Source organism: Stigmatopora nigra, chromosome 15, assembly GCF_051989575.1.
Source record: "Stigmatopora nigra isolate UIUO_SnigA chromosome 15, RoL_Snig_1.1, whole genome shotgun sequence".
NCBI classification, from domain to species: domain Eukaryota; kingdom Metazoa; phylum Chordata; class Actinopteri; order Syngnathiformes; family Syngnathidae; genus Stigmatopora; species Stigmatopora nigra.
Genome location: NC_135522.1, coordinates 5,011,618 through 5,038,152, shown reverse-complemented (window position 1 = coordinate 5,038,152; position 26,535 = coordinate 5,011,618). Strand labels below are relative to the sequence as shown.

General features: G+C 42.8%; 2 protein-coding genes across 2 annotated transcripts; one reads left to right on the top strand and one right to left on the bottom strand.

Annotated features, from left to right (window-relative positions):
- The first annotated feature begins 521 nt into the window (after positions 1-521).
- Positions 522-12,413, top strand: tecpr1b (tectonin beta-propeller repeat containing 1b). Its single transcript, XM_077733958.1, has 26 exons — positions 522-666; positions 798-870; positions 1,300-1,532; positions 1,596-1,775; positions 2,029-2,151; positions 2,216-2,338; positions 2,786-2,960; positions 3,030-3,130; positions 3,194-3,295; positions 4,007-4,134; positions 4,221-4,768; positions 4,928-5,031; positions 5,108-5,263; positions 5,372-5,521; positions 5,995-6,152; positions 6,291-6,391; positions 6,484-6,577; positions 6,880-6,976; positions 7,245-7,324; positions 7,406-7,462; positions 7,523-7,697; positions 7,764-7,899; positions 8,000-8,092; positions 8,167-8,274; positions 8,340-8,458; positions 8,567-12,413. The coding sequence occupies exons 3-26, from the start codon at positions 1,308-1,310 to the stop codon at positions 8,699-8,701; spliced, it is 3,468 nt and encodes a 1,155-aa protein (XP_077590084.1). The 5' UTR covers positions 522-666; positions 798-870; positions 1,300-1,307; the 3' UTR covers positions 8,702-12,413.
- lmtk2 (lemur tyrosine kinase 2) lies at positions 12,114-26,292 on the bottom strand. The gene is made up of 14 exons (XM_077733957.1): positions 25,789-26,292; positions 22,632-22,753; positions 22,335-22,488; positions 22,017-22,093; positions 21,831-21,949; positions 21,628-21,715; positions 19,105-19,235; positions 17,685-17,769; positions 17,029-17,150; positions 16,077-16,226; positions 13,170-15,918; positions 12,962-13,094; positions 12,681-12,896; positions 12,114-12,284 (listed from the first exon to the last, which is right to left on the bottom strand). Exons 1-14 carry the CDS (start codon positions 25,889-25,891, stop codon positions 12,256-12,258), a joined length of 4,278 nt encoding a protein of 1,425 aa, XP_077590083.1. The 5' UTR covers positions 25,892-26,292; the 3' UTR covers positions 12,114-12,255.
- Positions 26,293-26,535: the final 243 nt, after the last annotated feature.

Here is a 26,535-nt window from a genome sequence, read left to right as displayed (position 1 = left end):
CTGCTATAGTTTTAAAAAAGGACAAATGATTGAACATGTAATAATTTAGTGGGGGAAATAATGCAGAATACATTCATGTGCATGGTCAATATGGAAAATCGTGTCATCTTAATTAATGATAAACATCAAATGCATTTGAACTTTAATAGCTGACATTTTCCCGAGAAGGATAATCAAATGGAATTGGACGTTTATATCCGTCAACTGCGGTCTTTATATGAAATTAAGCAATAATTTGCAGCAAATTAATAACATACATAACATTTGACTTTGGCACATTTACTTCGATAAACCCAAGCATATTTCCTCCATCAACGTGACTGAAAAGTGCATTAAAAGTACTGTCACGAGGGGATTCCAAAAATACATGCGCATAGTATTTAAAAATATATTAATAAAATGCAGTGGCTAAATTCTATGCGCAAATGAACAGCAACAAATGTCAGGCGCTTCCGGGTTGGACCAATAAGGAAGGGCGACAGGCCCCACCCCTACGCGTTGTTTTAACCAATCAGAGCGCAGCTACCTCCATTTCCCGAGTTGTGAACCAGCATTCCACTACTTGTCAAATTAAAATAGCATTGTGGGAAAATGCAGGAGTCACTTCACCTGCGTGGACGCTAATCTGCTCACCTCATCGGATAGCAGGACCACATGTTTCACTAAGTGAGTGTTGTGCCTTTGGAAAATAATTTAACGCTAATAGGCTAAAAGCTAGTGGATGTGTAAACAGTAATTGGTACATTTGTGGTGATCGGATGCAAACTTTAATTGACGATGGGTGTTTTATCTTGCAGAATGTTCCACAAGTATTCCGGGACGCCTCCTTCCATAGACCCTTGACAACCGATATCGGATACCTACATTCAGGTAGGTTACCTAACACTTACGCATAACTATTGTCGTGAAGTCTGCATCGTCATTTCCCATGCATATTAGTTGCGGTTCGAACGAAAATCGCAAAAAATAAAATGTAAAAAAAAAAAGGCCCGTTTGGAATCGCTTGGAATAGCGGATTAGTATCAGTCCACAAAACAAAGATCCGGTCAGTTGTTTCAAATTAAATGTAAGAGTAGGTGTGTCGAAGTAAAAGTAATGCTTTTGAATTTTTATAATAACAATAATTGTATTGTTATCACTTTTCAGAACTGTTATTGTTGTTTATTCCCAATTACAAAAGCAATGAATATGTATGAATTAAAAAAAATTGGATTGAATTAAATTGCCTGTCAAAAATTAAGGAAATCAAAGAGCACAAAATTACACATTTTTTTGCCTAAATTGTGCAATTCCACCCAGGAAACATCATGTCCATAACACTGCTATGGGCGGTGGACGTGTACGGGCGTGTGTACAGCATCTCCACCGCGGGTCAACGTTGGATCCGTGCCGATGACTCGCTCCTGGAACTCAAGCGTGTCACCGCGGCAAAGGGGCGATGCTGGGGGATCGGTTGCGACCACCACGTCTACCTTAATGTCATCCCCCACGAGACCCCCATCCGCTACAAAGAGGAAACTTATGAAAACCAGGTATGTACGAGTTGACGGGTTTTGACATTGTTGGTGCCAATTTGAAAATCATTGCAATTTCAGAGATGGAACCCGGTGGATGGCTTCACGGATACGTTGCTGCCCACCGACCGCTGGCCCTGGAGCGACGTGATGGGGATGAACCCTCAACCGCTTCACAGCTTCCAGTTGCCATCCCGCAGCTGGGAGTGGGAGGGAGACTGGTATGTGGACCATAGCTGTGGAGAGACTGACCAGACTGGGGTGAGAACAAACACATTCTCTTAAGTAGCTTGTTTTTGGGGTAGAGCAGAATTAACTTTTTTAGTATAGAGAAAAATATGATATATATTTACTTTTAATGAAGTCCACTTAATTAAAGTGTAAAAAAATTTCCCGCAAGCTTTCAATTCAAAATTTTAACATTCAAATGAAATGCATTGACTTGAGATGTCAAATTCTGGCAGGTTGTTATATATGTTTTTTTACAGTGGACTTTTAATTTGTTTTCCGGCAGGGTTGGGAATATGCAGTGGATTTCCCCGCTAACTTCACCCCCGACAAAAAGTGGAATTCCTGTGTGCGTCGTCGACGCTGGATCCGTTACAGAAGATATACAGCACAAGGCAACTGGGCAAAGGTCCTTTCTTTTTGTCCATTCTATCCAGTCCAGAACTTCATCTTAATGGAGATGCTCCATGCAGATCCCCTTGGACCAATCCAGGAAGCCCCCACTACCCCTCTGTGACATCAGTTGCGGCGGCTGGGAAATGAGCGACGAGTCCGGGAGGTATCCTTATCTTTGGGCGGTGTCTCAACAAGGACAGGTCAGTAAATCTGCCAAAATATTTAATATCATCATTGATAGTGATAGCGATAGCTGTCCAATTCATTTGAATTGGATGAATGAAGTTCGAACTATTATTAATATTTTTCAAATAAAACTCAAACCCGTGTGGCTTTTTAAAAATATATGCAAAAGGTTATACTCGTTTGTTAAAAAGAAAGTAGAAAAAATGACTAAAGTATTTTTAACTGTTTCCTTTACACCACAGTGGAAAAAAATCTTGCTTAATAAACTGGAAAATTAAATAATTTAAATTTTCTCAGGTCTAATAGTGGAGAAAATGTATTATTTACCATTGCTGTAATTTGAGTTGTGTCCATTTGGATGTTCAGTCACACGGGGGCAGCATGACTTCAAATAAGAGATGTTACATTAATGTCGCTGGAATAGGAAAGCAATCATGTATGTGGTAATTATTCTCGTTCAGGTGTGGTTCAGAGAGGGCATTCACCCACGGGTCCCGGAGGGCATCGGCTGGGAAGAAGTCGAGACGCCCAAGGAAGTGGCCCAGTTGACGCTGGGCCCCAGAGACCTGCTGTGGGCCGTTCTTTGGGACGGCAACCTGCTGGTCCGCACTGGCCTCAGTCTGGATATCCCCACCGGTCAGCCCTCCCCGCTTTAGCTAGCATTCCCAGAACATCCGTGACGGCCTCGCTCTGGTCTCCCACCAGGAACGTCGTGGGTGGAAGTGGAATCGCCGGCCCAGGAGGTGGAAACCCTCCATGTGTCTGTGGGAGTCAGTGTCGTGTGGGTGGTTACCAAGGACTACAAGGTGAGTCAGTCGCGAGTTGATGATGTCACTGAGGAAATATGCAATTTAACTGTCTGCTCGCAGGTGTGGTTCAGGCGAGGGGTCAATTCCCACAATCCATGTGGCTCCGGGTGGATCAGCATCGTCGGCGAGATGATGATGGTTGACGTCGGACTCAATGACCAGGTTGGGTAGCCATTTGGTCTTTTTTTTAAGTCGCCAGTAGAAATTAATATTACTGTGTTTGTACTGTTATGCAGTTATTTTGTCAAATATAGTTGAGATTTTGACAGATGGGGGAAAAATGATAAACTTTTAAAAAAATCTTCACTGATTTTAATGTGGCCAGCCCTTTTTCAAAGGCAGCTAGTGAGGCAATCTAAAAAAAATGGCATTCTTTATTTATGCCGTACTATCTGCAAAAAGTTTGGAATAAAAGAAGGTCAGGCCTTCACGTGGACATGAGTGTAGCGATCTGGGCCGGCTGCCCGTGGCCTTTTACCCCGAGGACTTAGGACACCCCCCACCCGTCTGTCTCCCGTGCTTGTCCTGTAACACGAGCGCAGACGGGCCAGCGCGCCAGCTCCAGCGCTTCCAGGCCGGCCTTATATATATATATATATCGGTACAACTATTTTCCCAGCGCTCTGACATATGGGGCGCTCCCTAATTAGAAGCTTGACATCAAATCCCGCATTTCATATTTTGAGGCCGCGCTTAAAGGCGGGCTGTGGTGTTGCAATATGACCCTATAAAGTCACAACTCTGTATTGAATTTGGTTGTTACCTAGAGGTTTAGAATATCCATTATATGCATTGCCAACAGGCTTAATTCATATAAACATTGTTACCCAAACAAAAGGTCACGTGATGTTGTAAAACCTGTTTTTTTTTCAGGTTTGGGCCGTGGGTGAGGACCGCGGCCTTTATTTCCGAATAGGGGTGACCACGTCAGAGCCGAGCGGCAACGGCTGGATCCCCGTTTCAGCAGAGTGGGGAAACAGTAAAGACAATGTCCCACCCAGGTGTGTGTGTGTGTGTATTGACATTCTAGTTGTCAATTATCATTCAATTCGCCCTATCACATTTTTCTTGTATTTTCTTCCCAAAGCTGTAAGTTGAGTATCCAGCAGACGGATGCTTCAGTCGTGAGCTCCGCCGATTCTGATTCCGAGTTAGGCCCCAAAGAGCCACTGATCAGCACAAGCGACGCCCCCATCCTAGAAGGGGACATCGCCACTGTGGGTTGTCTGGAGACCCAAGATGCACCTCCGACACCCAAAGCCTTCATCCCCCCTAGCGACAGTTTCATCAACAGTCTGGTGTCGGACCGCGATAGAACTTCTCCCAGCCAACAGTCGAGCGTGCAGCTCGGGAAGGAGGAGGAGGAGGAGGAAGAGGAGGAGGGCCGCTTCCTCATTAGCCCCGAGAGGGCAGCTGCCGGTGCCCCTTGGAGCAATGTGGACCTGGAAGGCGTGGAGGCGGCACGAAGCACACGAGAGGCGGAGCCTTGTCCGGAGCAGGCCAACGCCTCCTACGGACTGGGTTTGGAAAGCGGGCGGGGTGTCGGGGAGGAGGACGGTCCCGTTTGGGCTTGGATCTCAGGAGGGGGCTGCAACGTTGATGCCGACTCGCAAGTCAGCTGGCTCAGCGCCACAGGTACGAGGATGAGAATTGGATGTTACAAATGGTAATGCATGTAATTGTGTAATTGTAATTGACAAAAAATTTGAACATTTACAGAGTCCATTGTATTTTGTACAAAAACTTTTACTACTACTCACATCTATGTATATCCACTGTGTGTGTTTGTGTCAGGTCCGCTGGTCAATTCCTTGTCACTGACCCCCGTGCAGTCCTCAGCCTGGAGCGAGCAAAAGCACAAAGAGAAGATTATCAAAAAACCTATGGAAAGAAGCAATGTACGACCTTTCAGTATTGTTTTTGCACTCGTCGTCCACGCGGACTCGTATGTTAACATGCATATCTCATTTACAGTCGGTTTGGGTAAGGAAAGGCACGCTGAAATGGTGGCGAGACTGGAAGCCGCAGCGCTGGGTGGACGTGACCGTGGCTTTGGAACAGTCCACCAAGTCGGATGGGAAAAAGGACAGCATCTTTTTTGTTTACTACACGCAGTATGATGAGAAAAAGGTTAGTTGGTGGAGAAAAAAAATAGCTTTTTCCACATACAAAATACTTTTTGCTAAGCTACATTACATGAGTTGTACCTTTTTTTTATGGTGCTCTGTTTTTTTGTAGTACCTTCACGTCCTCATCAATGAAGTGACGGTTCTGGTTCCGGTACTGCGGGACTGCCACTACGCCTTTGCCATCTACACGGGCCAACGGACCAGACTGAGGAGTCCATTGGTTCTGGCGGCCCAAACGGAACAGGACATGGCCGACTGGGTGAGTGTTCAAATTTGAAGTATTAACTGCCACTGACAAGAACAAACATGACTCAATTTTAGCCTTTCAATTGATGTTTCTAATTGTCCAAGGCAGTGTAAAAGGTCTAAAATTAAAATAAATCTAAACAAAGTATTTTGTAAACCAAAGAGAAAGTAAAAAAAAATCTTAACCAAAATGGCTCAATTCATTTAGAATATACACAAAAGTTTATGTAAAAAAATAAAATACTGCATTTTTTCAATATTTCCAAATTGATTTTTAATACTGTATTTTTTTCAATATTCCTACATTTAATTTTAACATTTCTAAGTTTAACTCCTGAGCTAATACAGCACTGTTTTTATGACTAGCTTCATCTAATTAGCTCAGAAGTGTAACAAAATGTGCTTTTTGAAATATTTTCATATTTTGGAAAGACCATAGCATGGACACCAATGTTTTTTTACTGACAATTTTTTCCCCTTCTGCAGTTGAACTTGTTATCCGACGTTTGCTGCGACTGTCGGGGTATCATGGCGCCGCCCTCCAAACAAGCCTTGTGGTCCACGTCGTCCAAAGGTGACGTTTTTGTCCACGAGCCGTCTTTGTCCCTGGAGGGGGCCACGCGCACGCCATCTTCTGACCTCATGTGAGACCACCACCACCACCGCCCGGCGTCTTTTTCCCACCTCTCCCCTTCCGTACTAACCCCCAACTTTTTCTTTGCTCTAATGCCGCCCTCCGCCCGCTGGCCGGCTCCGTTCGCTTCTTCTGTGCGGCGTCATAGGTTCTGGCGTCAAGTCCCGGGGCACCTGCGCCGCGTGGAGACTAACAGTCTGGGGCTAGTGTGGGGCATCGGGTGGGATGGCACGGCCTGGGTCTTCCAATGTACCTAGTCTTTATTTGAGTTTTTTCTTCATTAGAATCATTTGAACTCATTTTAATTGTTGTTGTATTGATTCATTGGCACAAAATGGCAGCCGGTTCGGATCTGGCGATGGAACAGACTGACGTCAGGAGCGTTCACGTGTATGAGAATCAAAGATGGAACCCTGTGACTGGCTACACGGACAGGTAGGAATTCAAATTATTTTGAAGAAATATTGAAATATATTTTTGCGAAATTGTAAGAATTTCAGAGGATATTTGATGGAATTCATTTGTTAAGGTTTTCCACAAACATATTTTTTTATTGCAAATGTAGTTTTTGACTTTTTTTTTTTAAATACATTAAAAAGATATTTGGTTTTAAGTGAGTTAAAACAAGTAATTGGACAATTTTGTGAAAATGTCAGGGTTTTTGCAACATGATTTCTTTCCTCAAAATTGTTTCCTAGCAGAATTTTAATTGAAGTTTATTTTTTTATTCTTGCCAGAGGACTTCCCACTGACCGCCCTATGTGGAGTGATGAGAGTGGACTAAGGGGGTGCACTAAAGCCGATGCACAGCCCCCTTCTCCTCAGTGGGCATGGGTAAGTACTTCCCATCCCAATTTTTATACCATCATTTTTACAAACCATGTCAGAAATAAAAAAAAATGAAAAACAAGGGGTAGGTATGGAGCTGTTTTTAATATGTTGAATTGAATGCTTTTATTGTCATTATATAGATTTAAAGCTTTCACCAGCTTTCACCACATAATGCACAAATAACAATAGACAGACAAATGATCAATAAATAAATAGTCCAAGATACATTACAGATATGGAAACATTAGAGCCTCATTTCCCTGTGTCGTAGGTGTCCGAGTGGGCCGTGGACCCCCACGTACCCGGCGGGACGGACAACGAAGGATGGCAGTACGCCGCCGACTTCCCCACGTAGGTGACCGTCGTGGCGCAAAAAGCCAGAAAAAGGCGGGTGGGCGCTCAATGAAAATCCTTTCCCTGCTTTCATGGTAGAACTTTCCATGGGCACAAAACACTGAAGGACTTTGTCCGGCGCAGACGTTGGAGCAGGTAACATTTTGGCCGCGCTGGCCGGGTGTCGTCTTTTTACGGATTGGTCGCTGTGTCCAGGAAGTGCAAGATCACGCTGCGAGGTCCGTGGCGGCCGGTCCTCCCCGTCTCGCTGAGTGACATCTCCATCATGCCGTGCCTGGCTCACAGCAGCATGGAGCAGGTTCCGCTTTGGGGGCTCAGCGACAAGGGCGACGTATTGTGCAGGCTGGGCGTCACTCCGGAAACCCCCGCGGTGAGTTCCCCGAAAAATTATCTTTGGCGTGGCGGCAGTATAACGGTATAATCTGTGGTTTACTAGGGCGGCTCGTGGCTTCACGTGGGCACAGACCAGCCCTTCAAGTCTATCTCGGTGGGCGGAGCCAATCAGGTGTGGGCCATCGCCAAGGATGGAGCTGTCTTCTACAGAGGGTCCGTGTCAGCCCAAAATCCTGCAGGTAAAATTGAATTGTTCATGACTAGTAGTAGGGCTCCCATAATGATGCTGTTTTTTTAGGGTGTTATTCATTTTTCTTCTTTAAAATGATTCTGTGACAGGAGAATGTTGGTATCACATCCCATCTCCGCCCAGGCAAACTTTGCACCAAGTGTCAGTGGGGCGCACATCCGTCTTTGCAGTGGACCAAAACAGTGAGTGGTCTCAAGTGGGCCGTCCTTACAAAATAAAAGTGCCTGCCACTCACGTCCTTTGGGCTTGAACGCAGCCAACCTGTGGTACCGGCAAGGTCTGACCCCAAGTTACCCTCAAGGCTCTGCTTGGGAGCTCATCTCCAACAACGTGGGCAGCGTTTCGGTGGGACCGTTGGACCAGGAAAGTAGAAGCTTGCTCCAAATTAATTACAACAAATGTGCTAAAGCCTTTAATTTTTTTTGTAGGTGTGGATGATCGCCGAGGGAACGCCGGGTTTCCCCGCCGAGGCGCCTGGCACCGTGGCTCACAGGCAGGGGGTGGGCCCCGTGCGACCCAAGGGGCAATCGTGGGACTATGGTATTGGGGTGAGTTGTGTGCAGAAAAATGTTTTTATTTTTATGTTTTACTCATGTTTTGTGTTTTGATATTCCAAAAACTAGTTTTATACATCTATTTATTTTTTTTCCTTTAAGGGAGGGTGGGAGCACATCAGCGTACGGGCCAACTCGGTGGAGCCCCCGAGGACGCAACACTCGCTTCCTGCCGCTGCGGTGCAGCCGCGTAGTCCGCTCACCACCAGGGTCAACGGGGAAGCCGTTGGTATGTAAATTGGAATGTCATCCTTCTTTTTCTGCCTGCAATTGCAGTGGACACATGGCAACAAAGACTAACTAAGGCACAATAAATGACCAATTGGCTACCAAGGACAGCGATAGACGTCAAATCCATTTCAAAATGGATTGGATATTTATTGCTAATCTAATGAGTTCAAGAATAATTCTGAAGATTTGAAAATATTATTTTTTTTGTACGTGGACTTCCCATCGTGTAAAGGGCTAACGTATGAAATCTTCCCAAAACGTTTGATTTTGGTTTGAAGTGAATCTTGGCATTTTAGCATGCATGCTATTTCACTTCAGTTTATGTACATGCATTTGTTATTATTGCACATTTTTTCTCTGTCGAAAATGTGATATTTAAAAAAAGATATATATATATATACAGAGGATTCTGCAATAATTCTATTAATAATACAAAGATCTTCCTGTTGGCATTAAATGCATCAATGGCAATTAAAGGTGTCGAAGGCATGAATGTGATAAAAGGGGCAATATGGCAAAGTATGACATTAATATAAAGAAGTGTTTGTGTACTTTGAAAACAAACCAAAAAACATTTGACCTCTTATTGGTCTTAACTGCAATGACACTACGTTCAATATTGCTGCCATATGGTGTTAATTTTTAATAATAGCGAGATGCTATCTGGAAAGTGGAGAAAAAAGAGGGAAAAAATGGCCATGAGAAGGCATTGAACATGACAGAATCATTCAGTAGTTCATTTTGATTTATTTTCATATGAAACAATGTCATTATAAACGGCTCATTGGATGATGACACTAACCATGATCAATGAGAAGTAAAAATATCACTTAAACAGATTTCAACAGCGCGTTTCCGCCGCCATCGTCAACTTTCCGTGGAACTGCAACTACGATATGTTCATACAATCAAACCTCGTCCCCCAAATTACATCAGTACACTTAATACATGTCAGTAAGTTTGTCAAATGTGCAATACGATGGATGCAATTGTCATCCATTCAGTCCTTAAATAAACCTTCAAGTTTGAATCGAGTGCACAGAGACCAATAACACGAAAGCGAGGGGGGGGGGGGGGGTCTAAAACCATAAATGGTTCCCGTCTTGAGGAAAATAAAATTAAATAGAAAGGAGGGATGACTAGAAAATGAAACAATAATTATGTTCATAAAACAAATCACATTAAAAATGAAAGGCAAAAGACGAGTATTCCGTTCAAGTGATTGTACGCATTTTTTTGTTCATTTTTTCTGTTTTTTTTTAACAAATTTTCATTAGTGTCATTTGAAAATAAGATTTGGTAGTGTTGCAAGCAGCCTTTTTTTAAATTTAATTTAAGAAACTGGTTTATCATCATGAATTTCAATAGTTAAAGTACTTGGCATTCATTCTAAGACTTTTAACATCCATCTGATATTCCATCTACAATTCTTTACTCACAATTTTACACACTAAAAACAAAAAGTATACATGGACATGCATTTTAACCAGGACATCAAAAATATCCCTGAATTTTTATTGGATATAAAGGGTGTCCTAAAATGTTTCAGCCCATTTTATAGGCCAATTATTTTGAAAAACTTCATTGAAATGACCTCAATTTTTCACAGCATGTGTAGAAACTATCCAAGTTTTGTGTGAGTAATGTTTCACATTTCTATCTTTTCAGGTTAAAAATACCATTCACTTTGGCCATGGTTAGTACTTGGATGGAAGACTGCCTGTAATGTTACCAAGGTAATTTAGCTTAGTAGTTAGAGTGTCACCCTTGCAACTCTGACATTCTGGGTTCAAATCCCAGCCTGGCAATACTTATATTATGAATGACAATTCTCCAAAGTACTATAGTGATCACTTAACCTGTGAGAAGCAGTCAGATCGACAATATACTCGAGTTCTGTTGTGTGGAGATAGCCTGGTGGTTAGAGCATTGCACAAATACATGTCAGAGCCTCATAGCTCTGGTGTGCCTGGGTTCGATTCCCGGCTACTGCTTTGTGAAATCTTGGTGTCAAGACTTGCATTTGTAGTCAAGATACTCAAATGATTTCGTAGCCACTTGGTGGCGCAGAGGTTAGTGCACCGGACTCCCGTCTGGGAGACCCGGGTTCGATTCCCGCTGCCGTCGTTTGGCTGAAAATACTTGGAAAGAAGAATTGGTCAATGGAATAAGAAGAAGGGAAAAAAAAAAGAAAAAACTTTTTAATTTATATTAAACACTTAGTCATACTTTTCAGCAAAAGGTTATATTCCGAACTGCCTTCGGCAGTTCGGAAGACAGTTGAAGGACCTGTCTGTGCGAAAGGCGTTCTCGGGTCGGCCTTCGGCCGACCCTCGACCGCTTGCTTGGTCAGTGAACCGCCGACACCGGGAAGCGAACTCACGTTCTCTCGGTGCAAAGGCGAGTGTGCAACCCACTACACCAACTCGTGCCCCACTTATACATAGGTGTTGAAACGTTTTATCCAAGGAATTGGGGTGAAACACTTAGTCATTTTTTTGTCAAAATGCTTCATCCACCACTGAACACTTATACACTTAAACATTTAGACATTAATACTTATTCTTTTAACTGAACAATTGTGGAAAATCTTTGCCTGCACTGGGAATTGAACCCAGGACCACAGAGGTGGCAGACTGATGACTTATCCACTGGGCCATCACCCTCACACATATAGATGGGTGTTGAAACCTTTTATCCAAGGAAATGGGGTGAAACACTTAGTCATTTTTTTAATGGTAAAATGGGCATACAACACACTTAGTGCATATTTTCAATCTGACTGCTTCTCACAAATTAAGTGAATACTCTAATACTTAGGATATTTGCCTTTTCATAATATAAGAATGTACTGCGAGGCCGGGATTCGAACTCATGATCCCAGAGCCGCAAGGGTGACACTCTAACCACCGAGCTAATTTCCCTTGGTAACATTACAGCTTATGCTTCACTTTGTTAGGTGACTGGATCCAAACATACTCTAACACATAAAATGCCTTTTCTTTTGGAGTGAATGGAGTTTCTTAACCTGAAAAGATAGAAATGACAAACATTATACACACAAATTTGAAAGGTTTCTACTTAAGCTGTGAAATTTTGAGGTCTTTTCAACAAAAATTGTCAAAATAATTAGCCTACTAATTAGGGTCAAACATTTTGGAACACTTTACTTAATTTTCATCTAAAATCCATTGGAATAGTAGCAAGGGGCGTGGCTAAACCTTAACCAGACAATCTCTCCTCAAAGTGGAGAACATGAACATTTCTCTGTAGGTATAAAACTGCCTGAAGAAAAAAGAAAAACAATTGACAAATAGGAATAATGGCAGTGATGATGACAACAAGAATTGCAGATACTTCCAAAAGTTTCTTCCTATTTGGCTGTGATGTCACAATGCATCCCAAAAAAATAATCATCTTTTTGTTTTTTGTGCGGGGGCGCCGTAGATGTCGATCACGCTTTTGTATACAGTAAGTGGTCGAGTGACTCCCGCAAAAAAGTGCAAGTGTTGGATGGTGCCATGACAACTAATGGAGTGAGTGGCTTTTGATCAGCAGCTTTAGTCTTTTTCACCATCCTCGCTGCTTCCTAAAAAATAAAAAAGCGGGTTAAAAAATAGATTATTTTCAGAACATCAACTTATTGAGAAAACTTTTTTTGCATTCCACCATCGATTTGGAATAATTTTCTTTTGCCTTTAGAGAATTTTCGGTCACATCTTGGTGGTAGCTGTTTGAAATAAATGATTTTGTGACAAAAATAAACAACCTTCTTTGCGCTTTATTGATTTTTTTAAATGTGTAAATTATGTGAGTTGGTGAGCTACATTTTTTTAAATTTAAATTTGTATAGGATTTTACCATGGGAATTGATTTAGTCTTTTTGTGTGTGTAGAAAAACACTTATTCTTGACCTGACCAAAAACTGGCAAAACCAAAAGTAACGTTTTAAAGCCAGAACAGTGCATATTGGTCAAAAACTCACCTCCTTGTTCCATGTCCGAGTCGGTGAGGTGCGTCAGGGAGAAGCTGGCGATGCTAGCTGGCGAAATGGAGAAACGCGAGTAGTTAGACGAGCTTCCCCAACTGGACGTCGCCACGGCCGGGGTAATGACGCCCTCGGACGCCGACGGGTCCTTGGGCTTCTTGGAGGGGAAGGCGGGCGCCGAGGGGAAGTCGTCGTCCCACTCGAAGCCGCCGCCTGAAGGGGAGGGACGGTGTCAAAAAGGCCAGGTTCGTCTGGAAAAGGTAAAACCGCCTACTCACCTTCTTCGTCTGTGGAGCTCTCCGAGTTGGTGAAACGGTTCAGGTAGGCCGAACTGGTCACCGGGCTGCTGAACTGAGGCGTGTGCGTGTTGGAGCCCGACGAGTGGTCGCCCAGCTCCTTGGTGGGGGTGTCCTGTAAACCCACAAAAAGACAATTGGAATTCTGACAACGACAAACGGAGGAGACGGCCCACCCACGCACGTGTACCTGGTCAAAGAGGTAGACGGTGACATCATCAAAGAAGGACACGGCTCTTCGGTTACCCGTGTCCGAGGAGGGGGGCGACGTGGCCACGTCCAGGCTGGCGGCTTTCAACAGGCTCTTCAGGTTCTTGGCGTGACTGTCGTCCGAGATGACCAGCGGCACGGCGTACGTGCATTCGTCCTCGCTCTCCGAGCTGGAGCTGTGCAGCTGGAAGGCGTGGACGTCGTCGTCCGAGTCGTCACTGTTTTCGTTCTCCTCGTCGGCGTCCGCTCCGTCCTCGGGGCCGTCCCGTCGAGCCAGGTAGCGGCCCTCAACGTCCGGCTCCTTAATTTTAAGCGCCTCCCCAACGTGGGGTCGGCTTAGCTTCTCGTGAACGGCGGACTCCGACGACTCGGCGGACTCCAGGACGTCCAAGAAAAATTCCGACACGTCGCCGTCGTGATTGGGCCAAATCGGAGGTTCGGGGACCTCCTTGACATCTGAAGGCATCTCCGCAGAAGGGTGTGCTTCTTCTCTGATGTCACCATGGATTTCCAGGCCAGCGGAAGCTTCTTGTTGCGGTCTTAGAGATTCCTCAAAATTCTCTGGAGGACTTTCCTCAACTTTGGAAGAGTTTCTCAGCGACGTGACTTCGGCGGAACCGCCAGCGGTTGCGTCTTCGGCTTTCTTCTCCGGCTCTGATTCGTTGTCTGAAAAGTAGGCGGAGTCTCTGTAATTACTGCTCACCACAGGCTCTTCACCAGGAACCACGTCCTGGTGGTGCTGGATTGGAGCTTGGTACACACCGTCCGCTTCAGAGATGACAATTTCCGGAGGAACCAGATGATTGGCGGCAGAAAACTCTTGGGTGTCCTCTGTCTTTTGACCTACCGTCTCGCCGTTTTGGGCGGGCGAGAGATCTTTTTCGTTGGGCTGAGAGTTCCATTCTGGAGACTCCAGGTTTTCCGTCTCATAGCCGCTATCAGCGATTTTATACGGAGGCTGCAGCTTGTGGTGGTCTCCAAAACGGTGAATATCCAGCGAGTCTAAAGAGTCTGGCGTCTCTGCGGATTGGTCGACGGTTTGTAACGCGGTGGACACACTGTCCTCCAGCAAGCTGTCCTGACTAATCTGGTCCAAAGAAGGCCCAGACACTAGCAGGGAGGATCTGCCCCGCGGTCGTCCGTCAGAATCTGTGAATAATTCTTCCTGGTCAGACAGAGTGGATTCCATTTCTGTGTCTTCGATCAGCTGACTCGACAGATCGGCGTTGGTTAAATCCTCAAGGTGTCCACTGTCGGACGCTTGGATGTGCGATTTCTCAGGTGCGACTTGTATAGCGTTACCGTTTGAGGTTTCAACAGCGGGGGTGCCAGACATCTCCGAGAACAAGGGAATCAGATTTTCTGTCTGACGAACGATAATGTCCGGCCTGTCCGAGGTAGAATTGAGATCAGAGTCTCTGTCCGAGGGTTGGAGGAGGGTAAGGTCCTCGGCAGAAGAGCTTATGCTAACTGCCGGGTGCTCGTGTAGATCATCTTCAGAAACAACAGTAATGGAAGGCACTGTTTGAGTTTGATTTTGTACACGAAAGGGATTATGTTCCCCAAAGTTGCTGCTTGCCGCTTCTAAGGATCCTCGTCTTGGGGATGTGCTACTCCAGGCAGGTGTCTCGTCGTTCTCTGCCATGTTTAAGCTGCCGTAAATGTCCGCCGGGTGGTCCCATGAAGCCATTTTGAAGGTTTCTTCGGGTTCATGGAAGACGCCAGGAGATAGAAAATTCTGCTGTGGATTGAGAAAGCGAGAGCCTTCTTTCATCAGGTCTTGTTCCTTAAGAAAGAGAAAATTCTCAACCAGTTTTTCAGTATTCAGAAGCTTCCCCGGATCAACACTGTCCGTCTCCAGTGTCCGCTGAGCGGCTTCTGAACAAGTCCCGAAAAAGGAATCCAGTGCATTTACGTCTTGTTCGTCTAAAGGCGAATCCACGCAAAAAGGGTTCCCGTTACGTTGCGGGAGCGCCACAAAATCGTGTCTCCAGGACACTGAGTCCTCCTGCTTAGGCTCTCCATCTGTAAAAATATTAGCGTGGTACGGACTGTCGTTTTCAAGAGATGACCAAATGTGACTGTCTGCTAAATAAGAATCCTTAGAGTCGATGCTGTGGTGAAAAAAGTCGGCATCCGTGCTGGATTCATCTAAACGAACATCTTGAAGAACAACAAAGTCTTGCTGGCTTGAATGGAAGCCTGTTTTTTCATCTGCTCCAAGAACACTTACTTCTGCTCGATCCTCCAGTCGGATGCAGTAGCCATTGGCGTCGGCTGGTTTCTCCCCGCCGGCAGCTGGCGATCTTCCATCCGGATCCGGGAAATGGGCCCGGATATCTTCGGTGGAAACCGGAAAAAACGTGCTGTGGTAGTTGACCGTGGTGTCCGAGCCCGGCTGAGAATGGCTGCCGTCGTAGTGGTCCTGCTTGGCCGCCTCCCAAATGTATTCGAAACTCAGTCCTTTGCTGGTTTCGGTAACGGTCAGCACCTCGTCGATGTCTTGCTGCAACGCGTCGTCGGTAAACTGTTCCAGGATAGGAAAGGAGGAGTGGCTAATGGTGGTCTGGCGAGTGGAAACGCTGGGCTTTAGAGCCTCCCAACGCTGCTCAAAGTCTTCTTCCATGTCCCTTTGGCCTTGCATGCGGAGGTAAATGAGGAGACGGTGGACTTCCTCTGCCGTGGCGCGCTTTTCAGGAGAGAGCCAGCAGAACTGAAGGACCTCGTACCTGTGGGAGCAGCAATTGGCCTTGTTACGTATTTACCGATTAGTGCATATAAAAAGGCGTACCTTAATTCAGTCAGCACTTTTTTGAGCAACAAATATGGTGTATAAACCAGAAAATATGGTGCCTAAAAGCATTCAAGAAAAAAAAAAAAAACTCACCATCTGTCAGAATAAGGGAGATCCAACTGTGGCTTAAAGAGTTTGACTTGCTGCTCCTTGATCACATGATTGAGAACCTCTCGGTCTGACAAATGCGGATACGGTTGACTGGCGTTCTCCAGAAGCTCCCACAAGGTAACCCCCAACGACCTAAAAATTAAAAAAAGGAGAGCCATATAGATATGAATGTAAAAAAATCCAGTACAAGAGAATATTTGTACTATTTTGATTGTGCAAAAATGATCAACACAATCAGAAAAGCTATCAATTCATTAATCGAATCATTTTGGCAGCCTAGTTGGAAGACATAACGACCCACGGATCTTCCACAACATAAACCAGGACTTGGCACAGTTGCCAAGTGTATCCGTAATTCCTCCATGACAAAATACCACTCCTTGTTTTCAACCTACTAATGAAAAAATCTGACAAACGAAAAACGGCTCTAAAAATATACTTAACGATTGATTGAGTATATCTAATAGCAGGTGGCACACTTAAACCATTACCTAATGAAGAGCGAATTAGTTCTTAACAGAGGGGAGAGTGAATTTGATATTTCACCATGTCTTTATTCAGAAGGTAATGTGGCTCTTGTAATAAGAACTAGTACCTTGCGTAACACTGCAATTTGTGACTGGGGAGCATTTGGCTCACAGTCTGCACCCTACAGCTATTTACACGATGCCTTGTTAGTGGCAAAGCAGACACTACAGAGTATAGACTGGCATTTGCGGGGTCTAATTTTAATAGTGTAATTAGGATGGTACAGCCTAGACCAATCTTGGATTAAGATCACATTCTGTTAGCTTTTTAATCGCCAAAAATAAAATGATCCCGCCCACAGGAGATTTACTTGGCCTGAATTTGGCCCACCCACCAAATTGAGTTGATTAAATTGCTCCCCAGTTACTGTGCACCTCGCGCCAAACATGCTCCGCCCCATACTCACCAAACATTTCCAGGCTTGGTCGGCTCCAAAGTGATCACCCCTCCGTGTCGCTCCCCCACCAACTCCGGGGCCAACCAACGAAGAGGCGCGAATACATCGTCCTCTGTGATGATGTAATCCTTCTGTGATGACAAACAAAACAAACATCAAAAACAAACATTACAAACAATACTACGACAAGAAGTAATGGAGTCAACAAAAGAAATGATTGTTTGTAGCCCGCACAAGTGATTTACACTTTGCCGCCAGAAGGGCAATGTACGCTCACCCGGCCGGCTTCGACCAAAATAGCACCGCTGGGTGACCTTATCTTATGAGTATTAAATTCAAAGTGACAGATCAGCAGAATTTAAGGAACCTAGTAGACAGGAGGGCCTTGCAAGCAAGCGCTTGCTCTCACTTATACATTGAACAGCACCAATTCAATGCAATTAATTTCTTCTTACCAAAACTGGCAGTAAGTAGGCCATTTGAATCCAAATGAATTTGTAAAACAGAAGAGAAAAAGTCTTATCAAGATGACAACGCTGTGTTGCTAGCAGTCACGCAAAGAAAAATAGTGCAAAAAAAAAAAAACACATTTTCCCCCTAACCTTATTTACCATTTTTCTAATGAGTCACCCTCCAAAAAATGAAATTGCCCCAAAAGTAGTTACTTTATATGCATAGGGTCCAATTCCGTAGTCCCCGACTTTGACAGTCAGATCTGCCGTCAGGTAGCAGTTCCTCAAAGCCAAATCACTACAAAAAAAAAAAGAAATAGGACAAAGGTTAGTGGGAAAAAGACTATTCCTTACTTATGCATACAGTGACAAGATATTGTTTCTTCGGGCAAATGGCGGCTGTACACATTGTTTGTGTTGTTGCCAGGATATAGCGCCCCAAAACTTAGCGGCTCAGTTTCTCCATGTGTTAATTCAATTAACATGTACTGGAGTTAATTCCCAATGAAACTCATGAAAAGGACTCGTCTATTTCTTACCCTCTTGAGATAAAAATACCGCGTTGGGCTAATGACAAACACCGCTGACATGAGCATTTCTGCAGTCGCACGCTACTCGTGTCAAAGCTGGTGAAAAGTCTGGAAGACGAATGGGTATTTATTTTAAACCACCTTGTCCGCAGTACTGGCCACGCGCCCCAGACTGGGAAACACAGCAGGAAACGGGCCCGGCCATTTAACCCTACAAGGCCAGTTGGCAGCCCCCGGGCCGGGATCACATATCGACGCGGTTTGGCCTCTGGCATATAAACATTTTCAAGATGGTGGACCAAATTCTTCCATCTCAGAAGTGTCTCTGAATTGTAACAAGGATTTAAAAGACAACTTCCATTGAAATGAGGCTATCCTTTTACACGCAAAGAGCCGAATCATCATGTGCCTGAGGCAGCGGACAGCTGACACTGTGGCAATGCATTGGAGCTGTGTAATTGGAATCCGCTTAGCTTATTCCGAGCATGCGAATAGAGTTGATGAGATGAGCGTCATATGTTAGTTACCCCGAGACGCCCCGCTGACTTGCTAGCGATTAAGCCGCCCATACGCTGGCGGCCCGGTCAATAACCCTTTTTTGGGAAACATTAGGAACTCCTTTCAGTAACTTGAGTGCAAGCAAAGAAACAGTTTGCAGTGGTACCTCTACTTACGAATTATTGTACATATGCAATTTTTTGGTTAAGAAATGACTGTTCCATCATACAAAAAAAAACAAGATCCAGGTTGCAAAATTCCCCAAAGCATTAATAAATTTCCTGCATCTCTTATTTTGAAATTGGCGCGGAAGCATTGCGTCCTGCTTGACAAACTCCCTAAACTTTGCTGGCCTTTCATTGGCAGTCGCACAAAAACATTTTTTTCCCCTCGTATGGTTAAATAAACTTCGTTTTTTTACTTCAAATGAGTAGTGTGAATGACATCAAAAACTTGCTCCATTCTAACCTAAATGTAAAAATACAAATGCGTCAAGAAAGCAACAATGTAAACACACAATGGAGAGTTGAGTTCAAAATGTCACGACACACAGGGCAAGCTAAGCGAATCAGAAAACAGTCTAGTTGACACTTTTGTAGTGCTACCTGTGCAAGAAGTTGTATTTGTGAAGGTGAGTGAGGCCGGCGGCTATTTCACAGGCCATCCTTTGCAGTGGCAGTGTCTCAGCACATTGAAACGAGCGGTCCTGCTGACACAGATAGCCTCGCAAATCCCCCTGCAAAAACACATACCCAAAGTTAAGTTACATTGGAGTTATCAAATAATCGATACTTGATTGATGATAACGATGGTTGAATGGTGAGCCTCCTGATGAGTGAGTCATGACTTGAGCACGAGTCATTAAATTGATGACTTTCGACTTAAAAGAATTGCGGTACGACTTGGAATTTTACAACAATGACTCGTGACCTTTTTAAGATTAAACTGTATGTAAATAAAAAGTATGGATCACTGTTTTACTACACAACAAATGACATGAAATGAAAATTCACATGCTTTAGAGAGATAGTCATTGGTCAAGATGGTTTCACATATTCCAAGCATGACACTCAAGGGAAATAAAATTGTCATTAATATTTATTAGTACATACTTGAAACAGCTATCATGGCATGGCTAACATGCCTCTTTAATTACTTTGCACTTGGGTTAAACAGTAGTAAAAAGGTTACGCTGCATGATTTATCTAACAGCCACTCAGTCATTTTGCATCCCACTCAATTAAAAATCATTCAAAACACTTAAAAATATTATGATTGAAAAAATAGATTGAAGTCATTCAACTTTTTTACACTGGCACTTATTTTTTTTCAACAACAAGGTAAAAAACTTGATTGAAATAATCATATAAGTGCCACAAGTCCAAACAATGTTAAGAATACATAAAACTAAACTAAGGCTTAAATGCAATGGAGGGAGATTGCCACAACGGGGCAGTGAATTATCGATGGCAACCACTGAGTTAACTTGTTATACAAAGTCTATCAAAGTCTGTCCATTACACATTCATACAAAGTGGTACAATTTAAGATCAGCCTTATGTGTTGAGGAGATTAGTGAGTGGGACAAAGCTCCCTTGAGGAATGAGTTCAGAACATACAGGGAACACACTGTTCATGGTATTTGGTTCCAAATGTCTAATTATGTCATGGTACCAAGCGCACTCCCACTTCAAATTGTTGGCTTGAATGTCTTTCACCAGCATGTGTCCTCCAAAGCATGACTGGGGAAACACCACATGTTTCCAATGGACTTTCATTCCAGATTCAGTATAAATTGAGAATAAACTTTTGTCCATGCGCTGCCAAACCTCTCACTATAAATGGATTAGACGTCCATTGCCAAAAAATAATGAAATATACCTTTCCATATTATTAGATATTATATTTTATTTTAGAATTTTTGTGGCGCCTTATAGTGCGGAGAATACGGCAGTTCAATATTTCACCTTGGCAGCACGAAATAATTTTGTCATTCTGCTGGCATGCTGGATGGTAAAATAGATGTTAAGCTAACAGTAAAATGGATGGATTTAGAGGTCGTCAAAACAAAGAGGACAAAACGCAATGCAACTCCCAACCAGCCAGAGAAGAGAGTCAACTTGAGTCCCTATTAACCACTGGGGAGGAGGAGATACATTCATAAGAAGCTGCCACTCACACACTGGCATGTGACATTCTGTAGCCCCTGCACCAGTTCCCGTCTGTATTTTCATGTCTAAAATGCTTTGACTCGGGGTTACCCAGCACGAGTGATACAGGCGCGAAAACGCACCATCAATCATTGCTAAAGGTAACGTCATCGTATCAACTCTTTTTGGGATTCGCCTCTTCGTGTGTGCGTTTGTGCGGATGACTTTGCAGGTTCAATTGCTTCTTGTGTATACATTTTGATATCAAGAATTCTTGCTAGATGTAAAAAATAAACTAAAAATAAGCATTTTTTTGGATAGGGCTTGGATAATCATCTATTCTCATTGGCGACTACAGAAATCGGAATATTTGCAGTCCTTTTTTTAATTTGGTTCAATAATACCCAAAAAAATAACACAGGGTCGCCTGACCATCAATCAAGCCCAAAATAGTGACGCAATATCTGGCAAAGGGAAAATAATTGGAATTGGGTTAGTCATTGTTTGTGCCAAGCTTTTGCGAGTGGAATCGGTGGTGTGGGTTGCCAAGGTCAAGGATGTGACAATGTAGCTTTACTGTAGCTTTTGTTTACTTTACATGAGTCCAAGCTCAAAACGGATCCAAAATACACAAGTCGCCAGCAGTAAAAATGTACAAACACAGCAACTGGCCTTTGCGACAGACACTGGAGGAGCGTAAGCGGAGATCGTTGCATTACTGGTTGCGGTGGGAATGTGAGAAGTGACGGGCTTAGACCAGCAATGTGGCGGTAGGGACAGGAGAGGAGCTTGGGCAGCTCCTAATCAGCACACCCGGCCGGCCCGGAATGGACTTTAAGGAACTCAGCTGCTATGATGTCATGATGCATAACAAAAAAAATGTGCAGCTATTTCGGGAAAGTGAAAAGATCCGATTTGGTTCCGCAAAAATGCTGATGTGAATGAAATGAATTTGCCCCCAAAATGCAAGTAACTCACCATTTCACAGTATTCAAAAACAAGCAGAAAGGGAATGGCTTCCACACACTGGCCAAGGCACTGGAGAATGTTGGGGTGCTGCAATACTCTGAGAATCACACAGCAGAGCCAAGAAAACAGGCCCACAAAAAGTGGTGAGGCAGGTGATCACTGTATATCTTATCATTATCCCACTTTCCCCTCCAAAACCAAAACACTTTTACCTATAAGGATCCCCTTGCTGGAGGAAGTCATTCTGCTCTTTAGCATTGGCATTGGCTTTTAACTCTTTCACAACCACTCTGGTACCACCGGGATCCGTATAGATTTCACTCAGGATCACCTATCAGGGCACATGAATCCATCCAGTTTAGAAGAAATCCTCACAATTGCAAAGGTGCACGTCTTACCTGGCCAAACCATCCATTGCCAATTTCCTGGATATAACTCAAACTATGACGAGCTAGCTGGGAGCCCGTTGATCCTTCTGTGGATTCAATCAAAGAGCAACGGTTGGATTTTTGATTAATATTCAGTTCAGAAATAAAGTAACATTTAAAGTAATACCACTGGAGAGAATATAATTTCATAATAAAGTACCAGAATAGAAGCTATTTGCCATTTTAGCAAAATATATCATATAGCCAGCACAACTTCTTATGTTGTAAATGATTAAATGGTATTTCCTATAGTAAAAAAATAACATGACATTGCAAAATCAAGCCTACCTGTGATATAAGTTGGAGATTGAAGATGCACAGGTCCCGGCAGGGCAACGGGGGAGACAGCGAGGGTGTACACCTCGGCCGGCGACTGCATAGAAGGCGTGTCCTCGGCTGGCGGCGTGAAGTCGATCTCATCGTCAAAGTGGTCTTCGAATTCCTGCAAGCACAAACATCGGCGGTAAGCCTTCCCGAATGACAGCCGTAAAAAAAATATATAAAGAAGACATATTTCAAAAGACATCAACCCGTCAGGTAACAGTAAAGATGGCACGTCATCGAATTTGGAGTTATGCGGCGCACCTTGAAGTCGATCTCTCGCTGCTTGCAGCAGGTCACGCAATTCACCAGCAGCACCACCAGGGCCACTAAGGCCGTCACGGAAAAGGACAGGGACACATAAAACACATCCCTGGTGCCTCTGTCTGCAATTCAAGAAAAGAAGATGTTAAGTGAGGATTCACACTTTTATCCAATTTTATCTTAATACACTACATTAGGAATGGGCAACATTAGGATGGAGAATAAAATATGAACTCCACCATAAGTACATGCAAATGCAACATCAGATTTAAAAAGTGTTTCAAAGAATCCAATTCCTCATCAACAAAGTCTGGAGTATTAACAAAGTATTATTTTGTTGCTGAGAGTATTTTCTAAATTCCACCGTGTACTTTACCGCCCAAAGAATTTGACTGGAATGCAAATTTCCCACCATTGCTAGTGGGACTTATTGTGGCTGACCATGCATTTCTACACTTTTTTTTTAATAAGACTATCAAGACTATAAAGCGCTCACAGCACCAAAAAAGATTTGAAATTAGGGCGAGCAAAGTATTGCTATATCTCAGTCCTTTATGAGGCATTAGATTTTGTCCTAGCAGCATGTCCCTTTTGGTAGCCCTCTCCAATTTCACTGGCCATTTCAATTCAGCCTCTACCATCACCGGTCACTTTGTTTTTCCATCCTAGCGTTTTCACTCTCGGATGCCACTGAGTCAACAGTCTAAAGACGTTAGAGTCAATCTCTCGTGATGGCAGTTTGGACTTTTTTTTTAATTTTTGATGTCACTCCTTCACAGAGATGCTTATGATGCAATCTGAGAGGCTTCGGGATGGACTGTTGTACACGCCGCCATGTCACATCGGGACACGAGAAGGACGACTGACCCACACTTGGATTTTCCAATAGTACACAAGCGTGTTTTTTTAAGTCATTGATGGTGATGGATGTCTAATCCCCTTTTTGACTTATTCATTTCGAGCCAAAATCATAAATACTTGAAACAGGTCAAAATACATAAATAAGAGAATAGTTACAATTTCATTTCTTTTTTAAATGTCTCAGGAAAGCCTTAAAAACCGATAAAAAAAAAAATCAACATTAAATTTAGACTAGCCTGTGTGCGACAGCTTAAAAATCAGTAGGAAAACACTGTACAGTTTTGTTCTACAGTTGCTAAGAAACGCAAGAACATTCCCTACAGTATCTGTAACCTTTTCCCAAAGGCACATATAAGTCAATGCAGCAATTTACACCTCTGGAACAAGTGGCAGACACCAAACAGTAGCTGAACACAGCGCGCTGTAGAAGGAAATACCACAACAATTAACACCCGACATCACTTCTTCACCCAGTTATAACAATGACATTGTGAAAATTCAGGTCAATTGGCCTCCACAAGCTATGATTTGGATGAATGGCCTATTCTATACTTGATTTGTAGACTAATTGGCTCAAATCTAAAACCCATGCTGTTTACTGCTCTATAACTTAAAAAATATATTCCAAATTAAAATGTTTTTTTTTAATAAACAAAAAGTATTTCTTTTTTTTGAATAATTTGGTCCATTTTTTTAGTTGGGATAAATACTCCATTAAAGATGAATAAGAGAACATTTACATAATTTAATATATAAATATATATATATATATATATCTAATTTTTAGGTCAACAATGTATTATAACAATGAATCGACTATGAAAATAGCTGTGGATTGATTTGCTAAGCAGTTAGTTGTCGATTAATTGTATCTGTCAGTCACATCAGACAATGACATTGATATCGTCATGCTATGTTATTATCTCATTGCGGGTTCCTGTATCACTGTGCAAAGTATTGTTGTTGTTGTTGGGCTAAGTAGAAAAAGCCAAAGTCCAATAAATCACTTGCTAGGTTTTATTTGTGACAAAAGAGGATGATTTCCTTTTTAACTCATTTCAGTCCTCAATTAAGCAAAGTTGGTGTAATTAGTGAAATAACATCATTTTAGAAAGCACAGATTGAACACAGTTATTTAATACCCACGCCAAGTTGAGTCCACAGTCCAAGCTGAGAAGTTTCGTCGTCACCTGATTGTCATTACAGATAAACATTTACCCAAGTTAACTGCAAGGCATGTTCAATGTGAAACAATCCAAAAGGTTGTGGCACATTTTCCTGAACAAATCACTGGCCACATTCAAATATTTTCACTTTACTACAAATGGTGTATTGCATTGAAGCTATCCATCCATGTTGTCATTTGAATGCAGGGCAGAGGACACATGTTGCAATGCCATGAAGAAAAAAGACATTCAAGACTGTACCAACATGTCTTTGCTGAATTCAGACTTATGTTTGAGTAAACAAGACCTATTGCAAATAATTGACTAAGGATTTTCTGTGTAATGGTTACACATTGGCAGCTTCATTATAAAATATTCACTTTTGCTCAACAAAGATTCCTCAACAAGACAGCAAATGAGTTTGTTGAGTCATCAGTTGCCATTGACAACAATGGATGTCCAATGTATTATGATTGGGATATTTTGGCAAATTTTGAAATATGATGCAGTTAACGTTGCCACATTTTTTTTATTTTTTTTCCAATTAAGCACCTTTTCTTGTTGGACCATTAATTTTAAATAACTACAGAACTGTACCATTGTTTCCAAAGTAGTATATTTTAGGATTTTTTTAAAGTTGATTAATAACATAAATCATCAATTTGCCTTCTTTGAGAACTAATGAGATCAGAGATTTTTTATTATTATAATAGATTAAAAATGAGAAACATAAACAAACTTCAATAAATAAATAATTTTAAAAGTAGAAAATACCCACTACATGCTTAACAATAAATGTAAATATACATGAACATGAGACTGCATTAAACATTTAAGCACAAAATAGAAAAACAGGGCAATTCTCAGGCCAGCGATTCCAATAACCAAGTAATTAAAAGATCATAACTTAAAAACAAGGAATTAAATGCATTCAGTACAACAACTTTAATACAAGCATGGGCTTGCACATGTTAAAATCACAGGCCAGATTTGATTGACATGTGATGGGGGCAAGAATCAACATTGGTAGCCATGACAAACGCTGCGAAATAAAGAGATCAGTCTTTTGGAATTGATTTTTTTCCCCATTTAATGTAATTTTTTTTCAATGAAATTCCCAAAAGACTTACCTGAAGTATGCTGATCCCGAAGAGGAGCACCTTGCACCGGCCAGCATGCCCATAGCAAGATTGCGTTGAGCAGCAGCAAAACATATCCATGACAGCTCTTCATCCTCCGATTTTAGCTTGAAAAACACGTCGCTAGACGCCTGAAATTGTCGTGCACAATTGAGGGTCGGGAACGATGATAAATCGTGTTTCAGTCATTGGATTATAATGCAGGTGCGTGTAGGTGGCACGGAAACAAACATTTCGTCGCTCTTTAGCCATTAGCTTCGGCTAGCATTTCAATGATAACAGTCTAAGCCAAAGACAACGACATCGGCTATAAAACGCCCGATCCCGCTGTCAATGCGGACAAGAGTTGAGATCGAGCCCATCGGAATGTCATTTTGTTTGACGTTATTCGCGTACAATTCGAGTAAGAGGAATAAATCAAACCGGACTATCACGAAATTCAGCCCCTCCGAAGCGCCATATTCCTTAGCGACGTCACATCACGAAATGGGGCGTGTACCAATACGCGATTGACGCTGATTGACAGCCAATCACTACTTGGGATAAATAACACCGTGGGATGGACGGCCAATCAGCACGCCTTGTTATTTGTCATAGAAACAAAGCGTTTCGTAAAGCTTGGGGCGAAGTTTACAACAGTATACTATGAGTTTGTCAGAAAATCTGTATTTCAGTGTACACCAAAGTATTTTTGGTAATGACAGTATTTTGGTCTTTCAAAAAATACTGAACTAAACC